A 25,022-nucleotide genomic window follows, 5' to 3' on the forward strand; every position below is an offset into this window, starting at 1 on the left:
GGCCGACTGTTTTAAACCAGCTAACCTCATAGGCAGTTGAACTTTAACCGTGTGTCGCCTGCGCTGCTACCCGGTCCATGGAGATCCTTTTAAAGATGGTATCAAAATGTACTGTACTATGAAATTAGTCAAGTGACAACCCATTGCTGTGTGCTTCCATGCCTTTTTATTAGAGTTTAGATCCCTAAAAATAAACCTCTGTGGAAAGCATCACTGTGACAGAAGAACTTGTAGAGTAGCTGTTCTATCCATAACCCACCCATAACCCACCCTAAATGTGATGCATCTCTCCTTGTGAATCTKGTGCCACTTTTTATTGGTCAGCATGCTCCCAGTTTATAGTGTGATTGATTAGTGTGTCTGTCTACATAGTGTTGTCACAACACGTAGTGGTATATAAACAGTCTGCAACATGAGACATTCTGTGTCTTTGACTTGATGTTTGTGTTGAGGTGAAGAAAACCATAATAGGGTTAGCCTGTTCACCAGCTTTTTTTCTCTAGATTGTTAGACACAGCACAAAATAAATGTTTTTTATACAGTACCAGTCAAAAGGTTGGACACACCTACTCGATCAGCTCCTTTGTCTCACAACAACCTCTCCCTCAATATAAGCAAGACAAAGGAGCTGATTGTGGACTATAGGAAAAGGAGGGCTGAACAGGCCCCCATTAACATTGACAGGGGTGGAGTGGATCGAGAGTTTCAAGTTCCTTGGTGTCCACATCACCAACAAACTATCATGGTCCAAACACACCAAGGCCGTTGTGAAAAGGGCACGACAAAACCTTTTCCCCCTCAGGAGACTGAAAATATTTGGTATGGGTCCTCAGATCCTCAAAGTTCTACAGCTGCACCATGGAGAGCATCGTGCAGTAACATTAGTGTACAGTCGTAGCCAAAAGTTTTGAGAATGACACAAATATTTTTAAGAGGCCATCAAAACTCTGTTTTCTCACGCAATTGCATAGCTTATAGAACTGTTGCGCAACATGAGCTCACGGGCTCTCATGAAGTGTTTGATTGGATTTTACATTACATTTGAATTGATGTCAGAATGATCCGAGGGACAATAGAGTGCCAGGCAGTTAGCAAGTTTGGTAGGCTACTAATGACCATCAGCAGCATCAGAGCTTGGAGAAGCCTAATTACTGTGACTAAACGGTCACATGGAATTTGACTGCCATCATGACTCGTGACCGCCGATGTAGCGGTAATACGGTCAATGTAACAGCCCTAATTCACACCATCAGGTCCTGGTCCATGAGAACCCCAATCTGATGTGATATTACATGGGATATCTCACCTTGGTGGACACTCCTTCCCAGTGCAGAACTCATGTGTGGGTTCAGGTCTGGTCACGATGTCGCAGTCATAGTGGACACACCGACACTGATACCTGCAGAGCATAGACTACCATGACCAATATAATACTGAACAATCAGGCTCACACTAAATATCCCACTGAACATGTATCCTTTATGTTTATTTTGTTCATGAGACTAAACTATCTTTAGTGGGAGGTATGATCAATGTGGAGAGAAGAGACAAGAAGTGATTTGCCAGTACCGGTATGTGTGTTTGTTGATGTTGGTGTAATGTATGTGAACGTGTTTAAGAGAATGTGTGTAAAGTGTGTGTACAATGTGGGTGTGTATGTGTACATTGTATGTGTGGTGTGGCTGGTAGCTGSACCTGTGGTACATGTTGAGCTGCAGGGTGCATACGCAGATACCTTCCATCTGTACATGTCAGCAAGGCTGATGTCATGGTCCATCAATCGCACCTCAAACTCATTGCTGCTGGAACGCACGGGAGAGGAGAAAGAATGATAAAACCAGAGGATGGGAAAAAAGATGAGACACACGGGGAGAAAGGTGATTGAATGTCTGAATTAAACTAAATTGAACCAAATTGAAGCCAACAAATTGGCTAATTAATATAAAGGTAGGTAGTCGTGGTAATTCAATATGAAGGTGCAAAGAGCCTTCAAACAACAACAAACAAAAGCACATCTACAGTTGAAGTCGAAAGTTTACATTCACTTAGGTTGGGTCATTAAAACAAGTTTTTCAACCACTCCACAAATTTCTTGTTAGCAAACTATAGTTTTGGCAAGTCGGTTAGGACATCTACTTTGTGCATGACACAAGTAATTTTTACAAAAATTGTTTACAAACAGATTATTTCACTTATAATTCACTGTATCACAATTCCAGTGGGTCAAAAGTTTACATACACTAAGTTGACTGTGCCTTTAAACAGCKTGGAAAATTCCAGAAAATTATGTCATGGTTGTAGAAGCTTCTGATAGGCTAATTGACATCATTTGAGTCAATTGGAGGTGTACCTGTGGATGTATTTCAAGGCCTACCTTCAAACTCAGTGCCTCTTTGCTTGACATCATGGGAAAATCAAGCCAAGACCTCAGAAAAAAAATTGTGAACCTCCACAAGTCTGGTATATCCTTGGGAGCCATTTCCAAATGYCTGAAGGTACCACGTTCATCTGTACAAACAATAGTACGCAAGTATAAACACCACGGGACCACACAGCCGTCATACCGCTCAGGAAGGAGACGCGTTCTGTCTCCTAGAGATGAACGTCCCCTGGGTCGAAAAGTGCAAATCAACAACAACAACAAAGGACCTTGTGAAGGTGCTGGAAGAAACAGGTACAAAAGTATCTATATCCACAGTAAAACGAGTTCTATATCGACACAACCTGAAAGGCCGCTCAGCAAGGAAGAAGCCACCGCTCCAAAACTGCCATAAAAAAAGCCAGACTACGGTTTGCAACTGCACATGGGGACAAAGACCGTACTTTTTGGAGAAATGTCCTCTGGTCTGATGAAACAAAAATAGCACTGTTTGGCCATAATGACCATCATTATGTTTGGAGGAAAAAGGGGGAGGCTTGCAAGCCGAAGAACACCATCCCAACCGTGAAGCATGGGGGTGGCAGCATCATGTTGTGGGGGTGCATGTATCATGAGGAAGAAAAATTATGTGGATATATTGAAACAACATCTCAAGACATCAGTCAGGAAGTTAAAGCTTGGTCACAAATGGGTCTTCCAAATGGGCAATGACCCCAAGGCCTACTTCCAAAGTTTGTGAAAAATGGCTTAAGGACAACAAAGTCAAGGTATGGAGTGGCCATCACAAAGCCCTGACCTCAACCTATAGAAAATGTGTGGGCAGAACTGAAAAATCGTGTGCGAGCAAGGAGGCCTAACAACCTGATTCAGTACACCAGCTCTGTCGGGAGGAATGGGCCAAAATTCACCCAACTTATTGTGGGAAGCTTGTGGAAGGCTACCTGAAACATTTGACCCAAGTTAAACAATTTAAAGGCAATGCTACCAAATACTAATTGAATGTATGTAAACTTCTGACCCACTGGGAATGTGATGAAAGAAATAAAATCTGAAATAAATATTTGTCTCTACTATTCAATCTGACATTTCACATTCTTAAAATATCTTAACTGACCTAAGACGGGGAATTTTACTAGGATTAAATATCAGGAATGTTGAAAAACTGAGTTTAAATGTATTTGGCTAAGGTGTATGTAAACTTCCGACTTCCGACTGTATATGAGCAAGCCAATATAAATTTGAAGACAAACTCATTTTACATCACCACATCTTTGAACACAAGAAGAGGTATGAAATAAAGTTATTTTGTTGAAATCACAAACATGGGTAGAAACACCAAAAGTCTGACAATTCTGTAACTTAACTAGGGTACTAGTGTGATGCATGTCCAAACAAGAATGTGCAAGCTCCACTTTTCGGGTTTTAATGCACAAGGCTATCAAACCCAGAACCTCCCGGAAGTTCCAAATCACTACCTTTTTGGAGGTGGTGGCGACCAGCAGTGGGGGACAATTGTTGCCCAGCCATATCAAGGACGTATGATACCTACCAATGGTCTAGTTACTTCCCACTCTGCACACACTGGTTAATGTAAATTACTTTGAACCAATGTGGAATAGATGTTGAATTGACGTCTGTGCACAGTGGGTTTAGACAGAAGCAAAAGTAGGGAGGTTGGTCGGAGAGGATGAGTGGGCGTAAAAGGCAACTGTCTAACAATCCAAAGGTTKCGCGTTCGAGTAGCATTTTAGCAAACCCTTCCCGTAACACTTATTCTAAACTTAACCCAATTCACCTAACCTGCTATGTAAATTCACCTAACCTTTGTCTTTTTAGTTCTCGGATCCTCTCACGTAAATTATCCTAACCTTCTTCGTTAGTTCACCTAACCACCAACGTAAATTCTCCCCATAATTAGGGGTTCAAGTAGTGAAGCTGTGTAAAACCCTTTTGTATTTGTTGCAGTTCATTATTATTCTCCTGCCGATGATTTGGTGAAAAAATACAAATTCCCGTGAGATGGTAAGGCTTAGGAGGGTGCAACCTTGCATGTTGGTAAAGCACCAAGGGCCACACCCTCTCATGCAATGCCATGCCAATGGCCACGTGGTGGCGCTATAACACACGATTGAAAATGCAAACTTTGAAAGGTCAGGCCCCTTACCCCGTGTGACCTAGTCATTCAATTCAGTACGTATGACCCTCTCCTCACAAGGAACAAAGTTGCCTCAAGGATCCACAAGGTCYAACATGATGGATTTTCCGCTATTTAGAATTTTGTGAAAAACACATAAAACGCTATTCCTCTAGCACCAAATAATCGGTCTGCACGAAACTTGATACATGGCATCAATGGACCAAGGTCTTTCAACGCCTGTTTTTACAGACTTGTATGTTGAAAAATATGTCCGATACTGGCCAATAAAGACTCAAGTGGACGTGACCTGGCACATAAATGCATATAATTCAGACAGAGACATTCGTATTGTAATAAAACTTGATTACGTGTTGACAGTCATGTTCCAAACACTGTCAAGACTCAACATATGGAAGCACATTCAGATCGACCCCACACGGTGGCACTATTACGGGAACATATTCATATCCCTTGATCTGTTTGACTCACAGTGGTTACATTTTACACACATGCTCGGGGATGTGATTCTAGCTAACCTGTAGAGAACGGTTGAGTTTGGCCGCATGTTGGCGCTGTTGGATAAGAAAAAACATGAATGCRGCTCATTGGCTTATAGGGGCCGTGTTGTTTTAGCTAGACTCTTGGAAAATGTTGAGTTTAAAGATGTGCGTCCATAGATGCTATTGCCGCCTGTCCCTTTTAATAGCCGAGCGTCAGCACACAATTCACCAAATAAACGGCTGTTTCAAATAAACGATGGGTCTAAATTAATTGTTAATGAGTGAACTACAGTGAGTACCAAAAAAAGATAGGGCAAAAGAAGATAAAGGAGAGCAACATCATTGCCATGGATGAGACATCACTGTGGTTTGACATGGTCATGGTAAGGTGTTCAGAAGTAGTTCATCCTAGGGCGATGTGTCCTGATGGTGGTGCTGTGGGACCATAGCTTGACCCCCGGCATGGCTGCTTACAGCTATATTTCTTCTTTGTTGTTAGGATGTACCAAGCAACCTGGTCTCAAATAAAGATGTATAGTACTGAACGTACTCCAAGATGTATTATAAACTACTTCTTCTGTAGCGACGTGCTTGTGTTCTGACGTGCTGTTGTTGTGTGGTTATCAGGGCACGTTTACCAGTTACTCAGAGTTTTGCGGGGTACAGCATGCCAGTCCCCCTGCTGTCTGCTAGGTATCCTTGTGGTTGCTGGAACAGCGGGGGGCTGGGCACCAAAGGTTGTGTTATATTGCCATGCTTGATTATTCTCTCTCTCTCTTATGTCCTGGATCAGTGAGATAGCTATCAGAGTTAGTGATTTATGTATAACGATTTATTGGCGTAGGCTACGTACATACAGTAGCGTGTTCGAGTTGCATAAAAAACTGTTTGATTCGAGAAAGCGATCCACTGTCTTGGATATTATTTTACTAATGATCTATCAAGGTCATTACAATATGACAATATGCATCCTCTAGTTCGCATGATATTGCACGACCGCTATACCATTCATAATGTAACCTAACTTAATGTAACATATGATACTAAAGGGAGCMTCACCGATTTACATACAGAATAATACGAATTCCCTGAGACCATGTTGCCAATTGGACATTGGCCAGTTTCACTTCAAAGTCACTGGAGTTGAGCAGGTCTGGTGCCAGTCAGGTGGAGGCCATGTAGATGATTCAAGAGGCTTGAGTACTCAATAATAGAAATTAACCCTTGGAATTGGAAAACCATATGTCACAAAACAACTGTTTTGACGCATCTAGAAGGCTTGAAGTATGTCTGTAAAAAAAAGTTGGGGAAAAGGTTCAAAGAACTTTTTTTTCAGAAGCTGTTTTATAACGGTTGCCCTGATGTTGGTTAGATGTAGACTAGCCTAGACTGTTTTGTTAACGCATTAGAGCATCTTCCCATGTCAGACGTCTACAGACTACCTTCCTTCAATTAGAACTAAAGTAGAACCCTGTACCGTATCCATGTCTCCCGCACAGCCTCATTAGTTTTGGTCCAGTGGACCACGAAGTTCTCTAATAATATGCAGCCACTTCAACTGCTTAGGAAATACCAGGCAGACATGTAGACTCCAGCTGGGGCTTTGATATTGAAGCATAAAGAGTCCAGAAAAAGTATTTCGGCATAAAACGGAAGGGGGGAAGAAGGCGCAAAACCTTAAATTTGGCTAATACAGTCCCGAATGGATTGAAACTGTTGCGGGCAAGCATGGGTTAGTAGTCTAGAAACAGAGTATCCTCTTGAAATTTGAACGCTTTAGTTTCAGATAAGTACCGGGATACATGCACGCGCAGACATTTGAGTTGAGAACAAGGATGTTTGAAGCGCACGGCTTTCTGCACAATGCGGATTAAGATTTTAAATAACTTTTATGAATGAAAAGTATGCGATTTACCTTAAAGTTGCTGGTGGATGCTCTCTCAAAGGTTCCGAATAGCAAGACAGCGCTGTGAATAAGAATAATACCGATTCTTGCGCTCCAAACACAGTACATGGTTCATTTAGGAACAAGGAGGCCTCGCCCCCCCAACCTTAACCACAGCTTGAAAGGGAGGGTTGCACTAAGAGGCCTATTGGTAAGAAAATCCTAGATGCTTTAATGGCTTTACAACCTGCAGGCCTGGAGGGAAAGGAGGGTTGGTCAAGCCGGCTTTGATATACATTGTAGACTTGCAGAACCTTGTACTCTAAAACCCATGCCTGGCTCTTTCAATAGTGACTGCCTCCAGAGGTAGAGGGGTAGTTCTCCTCTCCTGTGTGCGTGTGTGCGTGCGTGCATGTGTGGTGTGTGACAGAGAGACGCAAATAGACAGACAGACATTCAAACAGAACATGTGTGTGTGTGCGCGCACACATGCGTGCGGGGGGGAGTGTGGGAGTCAGTGAGTCAGTGAGTGAGTGAGTGAGTAAGTGAGTGAGTGAGTGAGTGAGTGAGTGAGTGAGTGAGTGAGTGAGTGAGTGAGTGAGTGAGTGAGTGAGTGAGTGAGTGAGTGAGAGAGAGAGTGCCTATATTTACAGGGTGTCAGAGAAGCAATTATTTATAGTATTAAAAGGGGAAAGACAAGACCTATGGTATTATGATGTAACAAGACCTATGGTATTATGAAGTAGCAAGACCTATGGTATTATGATGTAACAAGACCTATGGTATTATGAAGTAGCAAGACCTATGGTATTATGATGTAACAAGATCTATGGTATTATGATGTAACAAGACCTATGTATTATGATGTAACAAGACCTATGGTATTATGATGTATCAAGACCTATGGTATTATGAAGTAGCAAGACCTATGGTATTATGATGTAAACAAGATCTATGGTATTATGATGTAACAAGACCTATGGTATTATGATGTAACAAGACTATGTATTATGATGTAACAAGATCTATGGTATTATGATGTAACAAGACCTATGGTATTATGATGTATCAAGACCTATGGTATTATGATGTATCAAGACCTATGGTATTATGATGTAACAGAAGGGGAGGTGGGGTAGTTTCACTAAAATATCATGTCCTGCTTATGCATAACAGTGACTGACTTTCCTTGATAGCATATCCTCATTGTCCTGGTCTTCAAGAAAGGAATATCTCACAAATCCTATAAACACAGACACAATGGTCCTGGCTGTGAGTGAACAATGCATAGGCTATGCTGTACAAAACCAACATTTATAATATGGGCCCCAGTCTATCAAAAGTGGTTAGAGTTCCACAGCTAAGGCAAAATATCCAGCCAGGTCGTTCAAGATTGATGTTGAAATCGGACGTCTATCCGTGTCCTGACGACCTCGGGTAATGCCTTCCAAAGCGGCCACTAGGGGCAACAGTGAGAGACATTGCCATCAAGTGGGCATGAGTTTTGCTAGGGCATTGTGGATGTGGGTGGTGGTGGATCAGAAGGTTGTGTGTTCAATCTCAGTCATGCACACTGGTTTTTATTGGAGAAATATGGAATGATACAGAGCAGGAGCAACTTCAAAATTTGACGTTTGAAGATCGTGGATGAACGTCTAATTCTGCAATACGACTGTGAAAGCCTGTTGATATATCATTCTTCCCATGCTGCTAGAAAGTAAGTTGGAATAAATACGCCGGTGTAAAGTTTATTTTGTTTCATACCGGTCATACTGTTAACATTATTTGATTGATTCCACAAACCCAAGCTTGCATTCATTCTCTCAGTGCTGGAAGAATGTTGCTTTTGTCTTCCCCAGGAAACATACAGACTTTACAGACGCCAACAACTGTTCCACTTAAAGCCGAAAATCTATGAAACCTGTATATTCTATTAAATAGGCTTATGGAAGTCAAACCCAGCCCCAACAACTGGAAATAAAGCCTCTAGCTGTTTCACTTGGTTTTCTGGCCAAATGTCTCCATGTTTCCATCAATGTGTATAAGCTGTTCCATATGGAGCGATGTAAAAGGAGGGAGTAAAAAAGGCCAAAGCCCAGGGGGAGGTGTATGTTTTCTAGTAGTTCTTGTTACTACAAAACATTTCCTGCTCCCCAACAGAAGATCTTACATAGAGGCCAATGAATGTAATATTTATGGAGGACTTTGATGGAGTCTCTTTAATGAACAGATTGCAGGAGATTTCCCAGTTAGGTAATATGCTGAATATATTTCCTGTGTTCGGTAGCACCAACTCATCTGAACTCCAACCAGACAATAGTATATCACCTTGGATAATGCAAGCTTGTTCTTGTGTTACTGTGAATATAAAGGTTTGACTGAAGAGGCATGTTCAGACGTTTCACCCAAAATAACTTTGCTGTCAGAGTCCCTCTTTTAGGAATTCACTATCTTTGTGGTTCACTGAACACATCATCAAAGAGCCCTCACTGCTGCTCGATCATCCTATTTTTCCAACTTAATTGAGGAAAATAAGAACAATCCAAAATGTATTTTTGATACTGTCGCAAAGCTAACTAAAAAGCAGCATTCCCCAAGAGAGGATGGCTTTCACTTCAGCAGTAATAAATTCATGAACTTCTTTGAGGAAAAGATCATGATCATTAGAAAGCAAATTACGGACTCCTCTTTAAATCTGCGTATTCCTCCAAAGCTCATTGTCCTGAGTTCTGCACAAACTCTGCCAGGACCTAGGATCAAGAGAGACACTCAAGTGTTTTAGGACTATATCTCTTGACACAATGATGAAAATAATCATGGCCTCTAAACCTTCAAGCTGCATACTGGACCCTATTCCAACTAAAACTACTGAAAGAGCTGCTTCTTGTGCTTGGCCCTCCTATGTTGAACATAATAAACGGCTCTCTCTATCCACCGGATGTGTACCAAACTCACTAAAAGTGGCAGTAATAAAGCCTCTCTTGAAAAAGCCAAACCTTGACCCAAAAATATTAAAAAACTATCTGCCTATATCGAATCTTCCATTCCTCTCAAACATTTTAGAAAAAGCTGTTGCACATCAACTCACTGCCTTCCTGAAGACAAACAATGTATACGAAATGCTTCAGTCTGGTTTTAGACCCCATCATGGCACTGAGACTGCACTTGTGAAGGTGGTAATTTACCTTTTAATGGCGTCAGACTGAGGCTCTGGATCTGTCCTCGTGCTCCTAGACCTTAGTGCTGCTTTTTGATACCATCGATCACCACATTCTTTTGTGAGAGATTGGAAACCCAAATTGGTCTACACGGACAAGTTCTGGCCTGGTTTAGATCTTATCTGTCGGAAAGATATCAGTTTGTCTCTGTTGAATGGTTTGTCCTCTGACAAATCAACTGTAAATTTCGGTGTTCCTCAAGGTTCCGTTTTAGACCACTATTGTTTTCACTATATATTTTACCCTCTTGGGGATGTCATTTGAAAACATAATGTTACTTTCACTGCTATGCGGATGACACACAGCTGTACATTTCAATGAAACAATGGTGAAGCCCAAAATTTGCCCTCCGCTAGAAGCCTGTGTTTCAGACATAAGGAAGTGGATGGCAGCAAACTTTCTTCTTTTAAACTTGGACAAAACAGAGATGCTTGTTCTAGGTCCCAAGAAAACAAAAGAATCTTCTGTTGAACTGACAATTAATCTTGATGATTGTACAGTCGTCTCAAAAAAAACAGTGAAGGACCTCGGCGTTACTCTGGACCCTGATCTCTCTTTTGACGAACATATCAAACTGTTTCCAAGGACAGCTTTTTCCCATCTACGTAACATTGCAAAAATCAGGAACTTTTCTGCCAAAAATGATGCAGAAAAATTAATCCATGCTTTTGTTACTTCTAGGTTAGACTACTGCAATGCCCTACTCTCCGGCTACCCGGATACACATACTGAATAAACTTCAGTTAGTGCTAAATACGGCTGCTAGAATTCTGACTAGAACAAAAATAAATTATCATATTACTCCAGTGCTAGCCTCCCTACACTGGCTTCCTGTTAAGGCAATGGCTGATTATCAGGTTTTACTGCTAACCTAGAAAGCATTACATGGGCTTGCTTCCTACCTATCTTTCCGATTTGGTCCTGCCGTACATACCTACACGTACGCTACGGTCACAAGACGCAGGCCTCCTAATTGTCCTAGAATTTCTAAGCAAACAGCTGGAGGCAGGGCTTTCTCCTATAGACTTCATTTTTATGGAATGGTCTGCCTACCCATGTGAGAGACCGCAGACTCGGTCTCAACCTTTAAGTCTTTACTGAAGACTCATCTCTTCAGTAGGTCATATGATTGACTGTAGTCTGTTCCAGGAGTGTGAAGGTGAACGGAAAGGCTGGGAGCAACGAACCGCCCTTGCTGTCTCTGCCTGGCCTCTCTCACTGGGACTCTCTGCCTCTAACCCTATTACAGAGGCTGAGTCACTGGCTTACTGGTTGCTCTCCATGCCGTCCCTAGGAGGGGTGCGTCACTTGAGTGGGTTGAGTCACTGACGTGATCTTCCTGTCTGGGTTGGCACCCCCCCCCCTTGGGTTGTGCCGTGGTGGAGATCTTTGTGGGCTATACTCGGCCTTGTCCAGGGATGGTAAGTTGGTGGTTGAAGATATCCCTCTAGTTGTGTGGGGCTGTGCTTTGGCAAAGTAGGTGGGGTTGCCGTTTTGGCCCTGTCCGGGGGTATCGTCGGACGGGGCCACAGTGTCTCCCGACCCCTCCTGTCTCAGCCTCCAGTATTATGTTGCAGTAGTTTATGTGTCGGGGGGCTAGGGTCAGTCTGTTATATCTGGAGTACTTCTCCTGTCTTATCCGGTGTCTGTGCGAATTTAAGTATGCTCTCTCTAATTCTCTCTTTCTTCTTCTTTCTTTCTTTCTTCTCTCTCTCGGAGGACCTAAGCCCTAGGACCCATGCCTCAGGACTACCTGCATGATGACTCCTGCTGTCCCCAGTCCACCTGGCCGTGCTGCTGCCTCCAGTTTCAACTGTTCTGCTGCGGCTATGAACCTTGACCTGTTCACCGGACATGCTACCTGTCCCAGACCTGCTGTGTTTTCAACTCTCTAGAAACAGCAGGAACGGTAGAGATACTCTTAATGATCGTTATGAAAAGACAACTGACATTTACTCCTGAGGTGGCTGACTTGTTGCACCCTCGACAACTACTGTGATTATTATTATTGACCATGCTGGTCATTTATGACATTTGAACATCTTGGCCATGTTCTGTTATAATCTCCACCTGGCACAGCCAGAAGAGGACTGGCCACCCCTCATAGCCTGGTTCCTCTCTAGGTTCTTCCTAGGTTTTGGCCTTCTAGGGATTTTTCCTAGCCACCGTGCTTCTACACCTGCATTACTTGCTGTTTGGGGTTTTAGGCTGGGTTTCTGTACATCACTTTGAGATATCAGCTGATTTAAGAAAGGCTATATAAATACATTTGATTTGATTTGATCATATGGAATACTTAAAAAGTAATCTATAACCTTCAAAGTTCTTTGGGGAAGAAAGGAAACTGTATCAAATGTAAAACAGTCCTAAACCAACCAAGTGTTTSACCATGCTGACCATAACATTACTTTTTTATTACTTCTAAAAAGAAAGAGGTAAATCAGTGAGACCTTATGCCCAACAAACAACTCTGACCTCCTACGCTGACTAATACACAATTACATTTTCTACTTTTCTTCAACCCCAACGACAAAATAAAATAGTATCCCTGAGATTAGTAGCTGCACTCCCTGGCATGTTGTCATACTATTGCAGGTATTTTTTAAACAAAAAGGATCTGTGATTTCACTCACACATTGTACCCATTAAAGAGGACCTCTAGCGGCTGTGGCATAGTTGTAGGTTTCTGTCAAAGCAACAACTTCTCCCGAGCTGCCACATACTGCTACTGCTGGAGGGCTCTGTACCTACACAATAGACTGTTGTCCTAACAGCTTTGAATGAGGGATGCCAAGCAACACGGATCTGCACCTCTCACCCTTACATAAACACTGGCATATACACATTCCATAGCACAGGGAATTATTAATCAAGTATTACTCAACCAGGAGAACTATCCTTCAGAGGGTGAGGAGGTTATTGTAACTGGTTTGMGTGGCTTGTGAGAGATGTTAATAAGAGCACAGGCTGTTAAACCTTTCTATTCTCTTTTTAAGAGAACCTTTCAGAACTACCTACCGAACACAGAATAAAGTGTCTAAGTTGGAGCAAAGGTGAGATTAAATTACTTGAAAATACATATTTGACTGTTTCTGGCCCCAGGACGTTATATTTGGGAAACAAGTGCATTAGCACCAAACAAGATAATCAAAAGTAAGTTGCAAGTAAAACATACAATATTGGCAGTTGTGTTCATACTTTAGGCATTTGAGTACAATATTCTGCATTCGAAAAGTTCACTTATAGTCAACCTACTGATCTAAGGAACAATTGCAAGACCTGTGGCTTGTGTATCAAGACCAGTATACCAGTAAATAACTGCTGAACAGTTATGACAGGATCCACTCTGTGAGGGAAATGCACATTATTATGAAATACACTATGTATAATGGCTGTTCACTCTAAATAATATATAACGGATAATACTCATTTATCTTGATTCCCACATTGCTGGAATGGTGGAAGAATAATGTCCATCACATAAACAGACGATGACAAAAATAATCCCCTAGATGGCGCTATCGGGTAAATTTGGGGCTCACATTTTCTCTTTATTTCAACCACAAATAGCCTATTCTAAAATTGTGTCCGATTTATGAGCTTCATTCTGCAGTCCATCAAATAATATCACCTATAATAATACCCTACTAGTCAGGAATTCTATAGCAAACATTTCCCAATGGCCAGGATAGGCATTTATACAACTATACAGTTAAGAAGAAAGAACATTAATGACCAAATATTATGTTTGAAAACTATTGTTTAATCTCTTGTAACATTGTTTCACATCCAATCTGTGAGACAGACTGCATCCTGTATCCAATAATGATAAAGTCCGTCCCACATATCCATAACCAACCATTAGAACGTTCACTTGCCTGTTCATTCACCACCGACCATCAACAGTGGTCATACCTATCACTTACAGCGAGGGCAACACAATACTTTTCACCTGAGGACTCTAAATACATCTCGGATTAACTTCCATTGCGAGATCACTTTTTTTTAATCATGAACATCTTATTATAACATTTGAATATTTCTTGTTATAACATTTGAATATTTCAAACTACTTTATTATTTTTTGAAATTCGCTGCAGAGAGTTTCAAATACATCATTTTTTGATTAGGAATTTATCAATTGTGCACCTGGTAATTTAGGAGATGTTGTCTAGGTTGCAGATATTGCTCTTGTTGTGGTGTGCGGTCGCTCTCACTTGGGCACAAATTGCATTCAGCGACGTAATGGATAATGGAATAAAAGAGGAACTAGAACAGACCGACGGACCACTGCTAGATGATGAGATGGACAACCAGGAAAACGTTTTAACTCAGGTATTTACGACCTTTCTCGGTATTTGTAACAGGATTGATTAGATAGCCGAATTTTACGCACAGCCTATACCTATCTAAAGCCAAGTGCGACAGTTAATGAGAATAACTAAGAGGAAGAATAATTAATTTTCCCAAGCATTATAATTCCGTTTAGTTTAGGATATTAATAATGGACACTTCATGGTCTATGAATACTGGCCTTGGAAAAGTTAACCTATTACGTTGAGCACTTATCATGCGTACTTACGCACGCACACTGAGCGTTGTCATTTTAGTATATAGTTACTTTAGTTTTAAAATGTTCTCCTAAATGTGAAATATGTTCGTAAGACAAAAATATTTTTCATACCCATATAAAGGGTTAAAAAGCTGTATTTTTCTACATTAGTCGATTGTTAGTCGTTAAACCATTTTCAATGTGCAATGTGCATAGAATATTTGGTATCAGAGAGATGAGATGGTAGTTTTTCCTATGTAGTGATAAATGTATACATTCTCATTAATATGCTATTCAGCTACCTCTGAATCCATCCTATAAGTAACTGCACCAGAGGAGGCTGGTGGGAGGAGCTATATGAGGACGGGCTCATTGTAGTGGCTGGAATGGAACTGGAACAAAGAGAACTTATCAAACACATCAAAACAATATGTTTGACTCAGTTCCATTTATTCCATTCCAGCCATTACAAGGAAAGGGGGATACCTAGTTGTACTGACTAGGTAACTGAATGCCTTCAACCGAAATGTGTCTTCCGCTTTAACCTCTGAATCAGAGAGGTGCAGGGGCTGCCTTAATCAACATCCACGGCGCCCTGGAAACAGTGGGTTAACTGCCTTGTTCAGGGGCAGAACGACAGATTTTTACCTTGTCAGCTCGGGGATTCGATCCAGCAACATTTTGGTTACTGGCCCAACGCTCTAACCACTAGGCTGTCCTCCTACATCTCCTTCCACCAGCCTCCACTGAACTGTAACCAATGCATGTGTCAATGCCTTGTGTCTGTGTGAATTGTTGAAATGCTGTGCTCCTCATTGGTGGACTACCCATGCTCTACCCATCTCTTCTCAATTATAGCTGCTGGGAGATTATGACAAAGTGAAAACGCTGTCGGAAGGCTCTGACTGTCGCTGTAAATGTGTTGTCAGACCGCTGAGCAGAAGTGCCTGCCGGCGGATAGAGGAGGGCGCCGCCAAGGCCGAAGACTTTTACACAGTGGAGACTGTGACATCGGGGCCCAATTGTAAAAAGTGTGCGTGTATAGCCCCACCCTCTGCTCTGAATCCCTGCGAGGGAGATTACAGGTTCAAGAAGCTGCAGGAGGCGGGGAAAGATGACATCAAGGTAAAACACAAGCGCCTACCTCTAAGGACAAAAAACACTACACTGGTCCATCATAAAATTTACATTTACATTTACATTTAAGTCATTTAGCAGACGCTCTTATCCAGAGCGACTTACAAATTGGAAAGTTCATACATATTCATCCTGGTCCCCCCGTGGGGAATGAACCCACAACCCTGGCGTTGCAAGCGCCATGCTCTACCAACTGAGCCACACGGGACCGTGTAAAATAACCCATAGTCTTTGTAAAACAAGGAGTTAGCCAGGTCCCTTTGCAAGGGAATATTTCCTCAAACTTTATTTGATCTGAATGAAATGTCCACATCATCTGTGATTGAAAATATGTGGTTGAAAACAGCGTGAGACAGGACTACAACATGTACATGTATGTTATCTAAAATGTACTGCAATGATTCTGATCACTTTCTCTTACAGCTCTCAACAGTAATGGAGTTACTGGAGGGAGCGTTTTACGGGATGGATCTGTTAAAGTTGCACTCAGTTACAACCAAACTCCTCAACCGGGTTGGCAATATAGAAAAGGTTTGTATACTGTCACTCATAGGCATTTCAGAATGGGCAGTCATAGCTTGCATAGCTTACAGCAGAGTTCCCTAACTGCCGGCCCGCGGGTGATTACATTTTTTGGGGGGTGGGGGGGGGCATAAAAGACTGTAAAAACACCAGCAAATCAGCTCCAAGTGATTTTCATTTTGGAAATCTGTTCCAAAGTATTCACACACATGATAGCGAGATATATTTGATCGTATACAAATGTAAGCAAGGTTTGAAATTATTATGTTTTAGTCAAATATTATAGCTGTTGGTGCTCCTTGTGGTCAATTTGCAGTCTACAAGTTATTTGTAATGATGTTCCAGCCCTCTGACCATCCGCTCAAGAACAGAATCTGCCCCCGGTTGGATCTAGTCGATGAGCCCTGCCTTAGAGTCTATGGTCATTGTACTGGCTTCTCATCATTTTGCTTTGTCTCTGTGGGTGTCCAGACCTTTTCTTGTAACCACACGGAGAAGGATAAAGTGAGTGTGAGGAGCCCCTCTAGTGAGGAAAAGGAGCRAGAGAAGGAGAGAAGAGCCCAGCAGAGGATGGAAAAGAGAAAACGTCTGACTGAGCTGGAGCCGTCTCTGCAGAAGGATACAGCTGCAGCTTATGCTAACACAGAGGTAAGACACACACACATACACACACAAAGTCTATGCTAACCAAGGCAGTCAGTCTCTTTGGACTTGTAGTGGAAACGTTGGCAAGACATTAAGGTAGCCAGTAGCATGGCACTCTCTTTAATACAGTGTGGCRGGATAAAAACTAGTCTGCTTTCTGGACTACAACAGTTTCCAGATGTCTCAGAAAACAATTAATTTTCCTCAGACTTCAGAGTATTTGACATAAATTACTTTCTTACTTTGAACCTCGACTGCATACGTTTCCAGAAAAACAATATGTTCAAAATCATAGCATTTGTTTCTGTAGCCTAGTATTACAATTTAAAATCAGAAACAGAAAACTCTACTGCCATGCAACAAATGGTTGCTAAGAACTTATTGTAACTAAAAATAACACAATGGTAACATTTGGTCCTTTATGATTGGATCCTCCTATAGAAGAAGTATGAGGAGCGCTACATTGGGGCCAAGGGCCAGGGGACCACCAGACCCATGTTGAAGAGGAGCCAGCTGCAAAACAGGGAGGGGCCCCTGAAAGGCAAGGTGGGACTCAACGGCATGGTCATCAGAGGAGTGACTTTCTACAAGGCCAACGCGGTGGACGATGGAGCCGCTGGGGAGCTCAGTAAGTCCATTAAAATACTGGACATATACTAGAATAACTAACATAGCAGTGGTCTATCCAGTTCAGAACATACAGCATCTTCCCAGGGATTTTAGTGATGTCGACGGCTTCTTTTTGGGGGTCTCTATATTGGGGCTGTGCCTATAGACATGTTTTGTTCTGGGGTTTAATATGAGATTGGAGAGGCTTCTTGAGTATGTTGGTGTACTGTAGATGATGCTTGTGCTGCTCATTCACCAGCAGCAGACGAAGCCCTGAGCGGTGATGGTTCCATGGACCTGCTCATCGATGACCAGCTCCTGAGACCCACCCAGCCCAGACCTGTAGCAGGCACCGCGACACCAACATCGCAAGACAGGAAGTGGAACCCAGACAACCAGGCCACTCGTGCCTCCAAAACAACCAATAGTCCCCAAGGGAATCCCACCACATCTGCCCCTAAAGCTACCGAGACACCATCAACCACTGTGTTCATCCCGACCACAACCATTCCAACCACAACTACGACCGCAGCAACCACCACTACTACAATGGTTGCGACAAGCGCAAGCACCACTCAGCCAGCGGCCACTAGGAAACCTGAAACCCTGTCTGTTTTGACCACGTCTCCAACCGCTGCAGTGCGACAGGTCAACAGCACCACAGCCTCACCCAGCAAGGTGACGGGTGCGCCCAAACCCAAGCATCACATCGGCTGGACAGAGGGCCCCTCGGCGACCCCTAAAGTCCCTGGTAAAAAATATCTTTGGTTGATCAGATTTTTTATTTTCCAAAGTGAAATTCAAATTTGATGCTGAAAAAGGCATGATTTGTATTATACACCACATTGATCTTTTTGGGAGGGAAATAGTGTTATTTGTTTGATCTTTAAATACCTGAGGGGAGTACAGATTATCTTTATCTTTGTATGTTTACTTACAGGCATGTGCAAAGACACTCTGGCCTCCATCTCGGACCCAGTGACCCATAACACCTACGGCCRGAAGGAAGGGGCCTGGATGAAGGACCCAAAGGGCAACGGAAATGTCATATATGTCACCAACTACTACTATGGTAACCACCTACTGGAATTCCACGACATGGACAACTTCAAACAAGGTATTTTCACAATAGAATAGTCTCAAAACCAAGTAACTGCTTTGGTTCTAGGTGCCATGATTACGAGACAGACATGGCAATAGATTCATGTAATGGTGCCATTTGATTTGTGCAATGTGTGCTGCTCAGTATTGAATACTCTATTGTTTCTCTGGTCTGTTTCCTGTCAGGACACTTCACCAATTCCTACAAGCTACCGTACAACTGGATCGGCACAGGCCACGTGGTGTACAACGGAGCTTTCTATTACAACCGCGCCTTCTCCCGTGACATCATCAAGTTCGACCTGCATCTGCTCTACGTGGCGGCCTGGACGACGCTGCACGACGCCGTGTTAGAGGAGGAGGACGCCTCCTGGAGGCGGCGAGGACACTCGGATATCGACTTTGCGGTGGATGAGAGCGGCCTGTGGTTAGTGTACCCTGCTCTGGATGAGGAGGGCTTCCATCAGGAAGTAATCATCCTAAGCCGTGTGAACCCGACCGACCTCAGCCTCCAGAGTACGTTCAGAACGGGCCTGAGGAGACACTTCTACGGAAACTCCTTTGTCATTTGTGGTGTCCTGTATGCGGTGGACAACTACGAACGCACCCTCGCCAATATATCCTACGCCTTCGATACGCACACACACACCCAGATGATCCCCAGAATACCTTTCACAAACAACTACACATACACGACGCAAATCGACTACAACCCCAAGGACAAAAAGCTGTACGCATGGGACAACGGTCACCAGGTGACCTACAATGTTATATTTGCATATTAAAAGCAGACGAGTAGTTATATATATATATATATAATAAAGGGACAAGCACTTTTTGTATAAAAGATCCTAAATATATACACTACCGGTCAAAAGTTTAAGAACACCTACTCATGGTTTTAATTAATTTTTACTATTTTCTACATTGTAGAATAATAGTGAAGACATCCAAACTATGAAATAACACATATGGAATCATGTAGTAACCAAAAAAGTGTTAAACAAATCAAAATATATTTTTTATTTGAGATTCTTCAAATAGCCACCCTTTGCCTTGATGACAGCTTTGCACTCTCTTGGCATTCTTTTAACCAGCTTCACCTGGAATGCTTTTCCAACAGTCTTGAAGGAGATCCCACATATGCTGAGCACTTGTTGGCTGCTTTTCCTAGACTCTGCGGTTCGACTCATCGCAAACCATCTCAATTTGGTTGAGGTCGGGGGATTGTGGAGGCCAGGTCATCTGATGCAGCACTCCATCACTCTCCTTCTTGGTCAAATAGCCCTTACACAGCCTGGAGGTGTGTTAGGTCATTGTCCTGTTGAAAAACAAATGATAGTCCCACTAAGTCCAAACCAGATGGGATGGCGTATCGCTGCAGAATGCTGTGGTAGCCATGCTGGTTGTGTGCCTTGAATTCTAAATAAATCACAGTGTCACCAGCAAAGCATTCCCACACCATAACACCTCCTCCTCCATACTTCACGGTGGGAAATACACATGTGGAGATCATCCGTTCACCCACACCGCGTCTCACAAATTTGGACTCCAGGCCAAAGGACACATTTCCACCGGTCTAATGTCCATTCCTTGTGTTTCTTGGCCCAAGCAAGTCTCTTCTTTTATTGGTGTCCTTTAGTAGTGGTTTCTTTGCAGCAATTCAACCAGGAAGGCCTGATTCACACAGTCCCCTCTGAACAGTTGATGTTGAGATGTGTCTGTGCATTTATTTGGGCTGCAATTTCGGAGGCTGGTAACTCTAATGAACGTGTCCTCTGCAGCAGAGGTAACTCTGGGTCTTCCTTTCCTGTGGTGGTCCTCGTGAGAGCCAGTTTCATCTTAGCGCTTGATGGTTTTTGTGACTGATTGGCTCAAATGCATTAAGAAGGAAAGAAATTCCACAAATTAACTTTTAACAAGGCACACCTGTTAATTGCAATGCATTCCAGTTGACTACCTCATGAAGCTGCTTGAGAGAATGCCAAGAGTGTGCAAAGCTGTCATCAAGGCAAAGGGTGGCTATTTGAAGAATCTCAAATAAAAAATATATTTTGATTTGTTTAACACTTTTTTGGTTACTACATGTCTTATTTCATAGTTTTGTTGTCTTCACTATTATTCTACAATGTAGAAAATAAAAAATAATAAAGCAAAACCCTTGAATGAGTAGGTGTTCTCAAACTTTTGAACGGTAGTGTACATTTGATGTCTTAGTGGATTGTAGATCAGTCTACAGGGCCGTTGTGTTTTGCACTTTATAATCTCTGTTGCTCTGTTTTTGTTTTATTTCTCAAAATGTCTCCCATTTTGTCCCAACGCATGTTGTTGTATTTTTATATTTAATGGTTACTGTTTTTAACTGCCCAAATGGCAGCAGGCAAGATCATTCAGCAAAGCAAGACACAGTTATTTCTTACTGCTTGTTAGAAGTTTAAAGTGTATGTTGTATATACTGTAATTTAAAATAAATGCCTCCAAACATGAATGCTGACACACTAGTCATCAATATTAGAACATGTTACTGTCCATGGTTTTTTTCTGAAAACCATGACAAACCATTAAGCAACTCAAACAAAACAAATTCATTATTACACCCCAAATGTACACATTTCTGAAAATAATGGGCACATAACTTACATCATGTTTGTGTGATACTGCACATACTAAGGAGTAAAAAACTTGACCCCCCCACCCCTTTCTAGCTCTGACTTTCCTGATAACTACTTTGAGGAAAGCATACTTACTATGCCTGTGATAGGTGGTTGTCCCACCTAGCTATCTTAAGATGAATGCACAAACTGTATGTTGATCTGGATAAGAACATCTGCTAAATGACAAAAATTTAAATGTATTGCTTACATTGTTTGGGTTTTTAGTAAGTCATTTTGTTCACTCAACATGGCTTCATAAAAAGTACGAATCATAACTCCACCAGATATGTCTATTAACAACTTTAATATCTGTGAAAAGGATCTTGTTAACATGGCTTGGTTCCATCAATAGGGTCCAGAATCAATTACTGTTTTGTATAAAGGTATTAGGTTACATTTGGTAAAATTATGGCTCAATTAAAAGAGCGCAATAGCTGTAGGGTCAAGAGAGTGAAGGAATTTTTGGAAGGGGTTCCACAGGGTTCAACATTAAGTCCCATATTTATTCTAACAAATGACCTAGATGCCTGCATTGGCAGCCTGTCAATTTAACATAAAACCAGATGCTCTAAACCAAGCAATATGGAGGCAAACAGTTGCTGGACAACTTCTTTATACGTCTTGATAGATTTGTAACATCGGAGGTACAAGGACTTGTGAAATGTAGAAGACAGAGGATGTGCGAAATTGATGCAGAACATTTCCAGAGAGGATACAACAAAGTTAAATGTTTTGTCACAGTTGAAAATGTTGGCTAAATTATAGCCTTTCAGATTGCCAGGTATTCTGGTTGAAGTGAAGTTCAGGAAGAGTCTGATAGAACACCAACCGATGCTGCAGCCTGGAAGTCAGTGGTGTTAGCACGTAGGAACTCTGGGATGCTGGAGGTTTTGATGTGGAGGATCTTGGTGTCCATGACCTCACAGTCAATCTGCATCATCACCTCAAATGTGTCGTCCTTGATGACAGAGTCTGTAATGAAATACAATAAGTAAAAAAAATATGGTTATAATCAAAATCGAAATGATATTCAGTCATCTTGGGTCAAGACATCCAATGAGGATCTCTTGAGGGGATCCCCTTATAGTGTCTCTCTGTGAGGATCCAATCCCGAAGTCTGTCCTCTTAGCGCTCTAGAGCCCAAATGCAATAGTCATTATTTGGTTCACTGCCTTCTCCCAGAGACCCTGTCTGGTATCAGGTGGCTGAGGAGCCTGCAGGATGGCTGGAGGCTGAACACCAGCTCCTGGAAGAACACTGGCTGAAGCCATCAGCCTGGCCAGAAAGGCCAGGTCCATGTGGCTTAGCCAGCGGGAGCAATTTACTGGCACACGTAGGGATCAGGCTCTGGATCTAAAGGTGATTAATGCATATGGAAATTAAATTGAAAGGGTTATGCAACCGATCACATTTTGTGAACACATGGACATTCAAAGTATGTGTGTTTCTACTGTATGTTTGATGAAAACTAATATGATAAGCCCATAATACCTGAATACACTACTGTATATAATATACTATACAAAAATATTACCCACTAAAGATAAATAGAATTTAACACTTTTGTTACTGTTCTTTTTTATGAGAGCTGAATCCGCCAGTATATCTGTGCAAGGAATCTGTTTTAGCTGCCAGGTGTACACAGCTTGGAACTTGAAGGTGTTGACTGGTTTGGAAGACAAAACAGCTTATTTCATAGCTAATTCCAAATGGAACACTTGTGTATTCATACAGACCATACCTTATTCCAAATGGCACAGCCCTTACCTGAGCATAGCTAATTCCAAATGGCACAGCCCTTACCTGAGAATAGCTAATTCCAAATGGCACAGCCCTTACCTGAGCATAGCTAATTCCAAATGGCACAGCCCTTACCTGAGCATAGCTAATTCCAAATGGCACAGCCCTTACCTGAGAATAGCTCATTCCAAATGGCACAGCCCTTACCTGAGAATAGCTAATTCCAAATGGCACAGCCCTTACCTGAGAATAGCTAATTCCAAATGGTGGAAGTCTTTGCGTCAGACCAACCATAAACTAAACTATGTGAACATGAGAAAATATGCTGGCCTGTCAATACAACACAGTGAAATGGCTTATTTCAAATCATGAGAACGAAAATACTAAATTGCCCTTCATTATCCTCCACATACCATGCAGCCTTCAACTGAGGCCAATTGGTTATGATAAAGTTACCCAAAAGGCCACTTGGCATTCTTGCACCATATGTTGTAGCCCAGAAGAGTGATTCTGAGGACAAAACTATGGTAAATCTTCTATTCAAGTAATGAGGAATATCAAACTGATTTCTACAGATGGAAGCTATTTATGGCAAGAATAGGTCTTTCTAAACAACCACACTCTGTGGCTGGGGAAAATTACAACCTACCGTTACAATCACCTGGCAATTATATGCAGCCACCACTGTGCCTCTCCAAGGATATTATCTAATGATATGTAATAAGCATAGCATATCCTTTCAACAAAGCCATAAGCACATCAAACAAATTCCTCTCTGGCATCCACTTCTGCACCTCAAAAAAACTGAAAGTAAGAGAAACAGAGACTGTGGGAACAAAAGAAACAGAGACTGTGGTAACAATAAGAAACAGAGAACTGTGGTAACAAAAGAAACAGAACTTTGAGAGCAAGAGAAACAGAGACGTGGGAACAACAGAGCGTGGGAACAAAAGAAACAGAGACTGTGGAAAACAGGAAAAAGCAGTAAACAGAGCTGGGGAACAAAAAAACATAGACTTTGGGTACAAAAGAAACAGACTGTGGGAACAAAGAAGAAACAGAGACTGTGGGAAAAAGAAACAGAGACTGTGGGAACAAAAGAAACAGAGACTGTGGGAACAAAAGAAACAGAGACTGTGGGAACAAAAGAAACAGAGGGGACTGGTGGGAACAAAAGAAACAGAGACTGTGGGAACAAAAGAAACCAGACACTTTAGAGCGCAAGAGAAACAGAGACTGTGGGAGCAGAGAAAACAGAGATAAAGAAATAAACCAAAGCATTCCCATGACAGGACTGCATTGTATTCCACCAACGCCTCTATCCCACTTTCTCTCTTTCTTCTCCTCGTAATCATCTCTAAAGCTGTAATCTAGATATTTGTCACTCATCTATAGATTGCATAATGGCAGATCCAAAACATGTTGGCTAATGTTGTGGAGCTAATGACCTAGACCTTAAACAAATAAATGAATGATGACTCTTTCCCTACAAAAACATGCCAAACTTCAGATTTATATGTTGGATTCAGAGAAAGCAAAACTGCTGTCAACAAGCAGTCAGCATAAAGTTTTGTTTTGTAGGATGATGCGTGTTGCATAACAAACTTGATCATAAGACTCAGGAAACAGGTCTTGGAATGTTTCAGGACCATTAACAGTGTGAGGCAGGTAATAACGGCTCTGCAATGTTCTGAACTGTGGGGCCTCTGGGACTCACTAAAGTAGGTTTACAGGGGCCTGGCTCAAGGCCATAATGGCGAGGCTCCTGCACTGAGGGCAGCCGATCCCCAGAGGTGTCCAGGGAGGGAGGTTTTCCTTTGGCCGGAGGCCCTGGTCTGTAGGGCTGAGCTCTGAAAGACAGTATTGGTCTGTCTCCTAGAGATGAACGTACTTTGGTGCGAAAAGTGCAAATCAATCCAGAACAACAGCAAAGGACCTTGTG

General features: G+C 42.1%; 2 protein-coding genes across 8 annotated transcripts in view; one reads left to right on the plus strand and one right to left on the minus strand.

The window, feature by feature from the left end:
- The first annotated feature begins 14,018 nt into the window (after window positions 1-14,018).
- Window positions 14,019-21,174, plus strand: LOC111978876 (olfactomedin-like protein 2B). Of its 2 annotated transcripts, none has more exons than XM_024009115.2 (8): window positions 14,019-14,455; window positions 15,531-15,797; window positions 16,233-16,340; window positions 16,803-16,979; window positions 17,418-17,604; window positions 17,845-18,336; window positions 18,526-18,702; window positions 18,873-21,174. In XM_024009115.2, the coding sequence occupies exons 1-8, from the start codon at window positions 14,285-14,287 to the stop codon at window positions 19,469-19,471; spliced, it is 2,178 nt and encodes a 725-aa protein (XP_023864883.1). In that variant the 5' UTR covers window positions 14,019-14,284; the 3' UTR covers window positions 19,472-21,174. The 2 variants fall into 2 exon arrangements, with proteins under 2 accessions (XP_023864883.1, XP_023864884.1); XM_024009116.2 differs by having other exon boundaries at window positions 17,848-18,336.
- A 451-nt stretch (window positions 21,175-21,625) lies between these two features.
- LOC111979525 (cyclic AMP-dependent transcription factor ATF-6 alpha) overlaps window positions 21,626-25,022 on the minus strand; it is a 43,736-nt gene continuing 40,339 nt past the window's right edge. For all 6 annotated transcript variants that reach the window (XM_070448950.1, XM_070448951.1, XM_070448947.1 and 3 more), the window contains exon 16: window positions 21,626-22,312. In XM_070448950.1, coding sequence (XP_070305051.1) covers window positions 22,143-22,312 — 170 coding nt within the window. In that variant the 3' untranslated portion in view covers window positions 21,626-22,142. The remainder of the gene's footprint in view (window positions 22,313-25,022) is intronic.

Source organism: Salvelinus sp. IW2-2015, linkage group LG19, assembly GCF_002910315.2.
Source record: "Salvelinus sp. IW2-2015 linkage group LG19, ASM291031v2, whole genome shotgun sequence".
NCBI classification, from domain to species: Eukaryota; Metazoa; Chordata; class Actinopteri; order Salmoniformes; family Salmonidae; genus Salvelinus; species Salvelinus sp. IW2-2015.